This window comes from Paralichthys olivaceus, chromosome 12, assembly GCF_024713975.1.
Source record: "Paralichthys olivaceus isolate ysfri-2021 chromosome 12, ASM2471397v2, whole genome shotgun sequence".
Classification (NCBI taxonomy): domain Eukaryota; kingdom Metazoa; phylum Chordata; class Actinopteri; order Pleuronectiformes; family Paralichthyidae; genus Paralichthys; species Paralichthys olivaceus.
The window spans coordinates 3668580-3671079 of record NC_091104.1 but is presented as its reverse complement, the minus strand read 5'-3'; the positions used below and the strand labels follow the sequence as shown (position 1 = coordinate 3671079).

At 44.6% G+C, this 2500-nt stretch overlaps 1 protein-coding gene across 3 annotated transcripts in view; it reads left to right on the top strand.

Annotated features, from left to right (window-relative positions):
- The window catches only part of LOC109641443 (neuronal PAS domain-containing protein 3), a 190005-nt gene that overhangs the window by 78118 nt on the left and 109387 nt on the right, over positions 1 to 2500 (top strand). For all 3 annotated transcript variants that reach the window (XM_069536251.1, XM_069536253.1, XM_069536252.1), the window contains one exon: positions 1727 to 1971. In XM_069536251.1, coding sequence (XP_069392352.1) covers positions 1727 to 1971 — 245 coding nt within the window. The remainder of the gene's footprint in view (positions 1 to 1726; positions 1972 to 2500) is intronic.

Here is a 2500-nt window from a genome sequence, read left to right as displayed (position 1 = left end):
TTTTTCTTTTCCTTCAGGAAGTCGGTACGTGACGCTGAGTGTTACAGAAATGAAGTCGTGACATCTGTTAAAGTTAAAATACGAGAGGACAGTTCCACACTGAAGTCTGGACGTTCTCAGAAAATACAAGAGAAAGTCACTTTAAATGTTTATGCCCATGAATGAAATCAAACTTCATTTAAAAAGCTGTCAAGTTTAACAAGATGTCTGACAGAACAATATGAAAACAGAGAAGAGACTGAAATCATGAAAACAATAAACTCAAGTCAAATGCATCATTAGAACTTAACAATATTAGATTTTCTTCTCCTCCGGTTGAACTTTGACATTTCACACAGATTGTCTGACACTTTACGGATGTTTTAACTGAACCCTGACGACGACGACGTGAGACGCAAAACTAAACACGACACCAGATGGTTCGTAGCTGCAGGGAGACGCGTCAAACTTCCGAGGGTTTTACCTTCAAAAACATGTATAATTAAATGAACATATTTTAATTAAATAAATTCATCTTCTCTCCTTCTCTCCTCCGTTTGTTCCCCCCCCGATAAATAAATGACAAACAGTATGAAAATGATGTTCTTTGCATGATGACAGCCATTTTTCATCTGTAGCCCTAAACAACTCCTCCTCCTCCTGTTTGTCCGTTATCCCTCCATCTCATCCCTCTTTACACCTCCCTCCCCTCCCCCCTTTTATCCCTCCAACACTTTTTCTCTAGCATTTTTTTGCTCAGGCAAAAATTAATCACCTGTCTTTGTGTGTGTGTGTGTGTGTGTGTGTGTGTGGCCGGCAGGAAGCCCACAGAGGTTTTTAGCAGCTGATTTATTGCAGAGTTAATTCATAACGGCATCCGATGATGATGAGAGGCTGCGGGAAAGTATGGTCGTCAATGTTGTTGTTGAAGGGTGAAAGAAAGAGGGAGAGGGAGAGAATAAACAGAGCAGCTCTTTGGTATAAATTAATAGAGTGGAAAGTGATGGAGAGGAGGACGGATGGAGGAAAAGAGTGAGTGCAGTATAAGGAATGAAGGGGGGGGGGGGGTGCAGATTGTCGGGCACTTGAGAAATGGGATCACAGAAGAACATGAGAAGGTTTTTCCTCTGAGGTGCGATCAGAAAAAAGTTCAGAAACTGAGTCCGTGTAAATCTGACCGCCGTGTGTGTGTGTGTGTGTGTGTGTGTGTGTGTGTGTGTGTGTGTGTGTGTGTCGAGGGGCTGAATGAATCTTAACGTGGATGAAGACAAATATCAAATGTTGATAAAAGTGCTTCCTTGTGAACGTGTGTGGGGTCACAGGTCGCCGGCTGAGCGGCGGCTGCTTCACGTGTGGCTCAGGACGGATTAACGCTCTCACTCGTGTCCCAGACGACCTCTGAATGTGGTTTCCGTGAGCGGATCTCGTATTTTGTCGTGTGCAGAACTGCAGTGATGAAGCATGTTCGGTTATCTGAGCACTTCAGGGACTGAACCACTTTCGATGAGAGACTGAATCTTCGTTCTGTTCTTTAGGGAGGATTGATTTTTAAAATCGAGCTTTAACTGTTTTGAAAAACAAAATGTGAGCTCGTACCTTGAAAAACAGATTGAGCTATCATGCTAACAAATGCTAATGAAGGCTTCTCGTCGTCCCCTGCTCCTCTGACCTCTTGTCTTGAATCACACGCTGCACATTGTCTCCTCCATAATTCGTTGACGTCCTCCTCTCTCCGCTCTCCCCCCAGGCTGCAGGCTCTGAGGAAGGAGAAGTCACGTGACGCCGCGCGGTCGCGGCGGGGAAAAGAAAACTTTGAGTTTTACGAACTGGCCAAGATGCTGCCGTTGCCGGGCGCCATCACCAGCCAGCTGGACAAGGCCTCCATCATCCGGCTCACCATCAGCTACCTGAAGATGAGGGACTTCGCCAACCAGGGAGACCCGCCGTGGAATCTGCGCATGGAGGGGCCGCCGCCCAACACCTCCGTCAAAGGTAGGACTGACGCACACGGGACCCAAACACGGGATTCAGTGTTTCATGAGGTTCTGTCTCTTCTCTTGCTCTAAGAACCCAGAGTCTTTAGGAACAATGTTGTTTTTCAAGAGATTTTATTTTGTCGACTTGTTAACAGAAACCTTTGTTGTCGTTCTTACTTTAAAAGAATCTGAATTATTCATATCAGAGACGTTTCTGAATGTTTCTGAACCCGCTGAGTTTATTCACAGAACTTTTTTTTGATTCACTGATTCGTTCATCATCCATCGTCCTCGGAAATAAAATGTGCTTTTCTCCGGCATTAATGTCAGAAAACAAATTTCACGGCGGAAGTGAAACTTTTTTGTAATAATTTCAAAAGTCAACACAGTTAAAATAATCCATAACCACAGCTTTGTGTTTTCAAATAGTCCTTTGTTATTCAGATGAATCTGAACATACGAGCGGAGGTGAATCGGGCCGAGCACTGCAGTGACTTTAAACTGCTGTCGAACAACATGGTAGAGCTGCGGCAACACACACACAC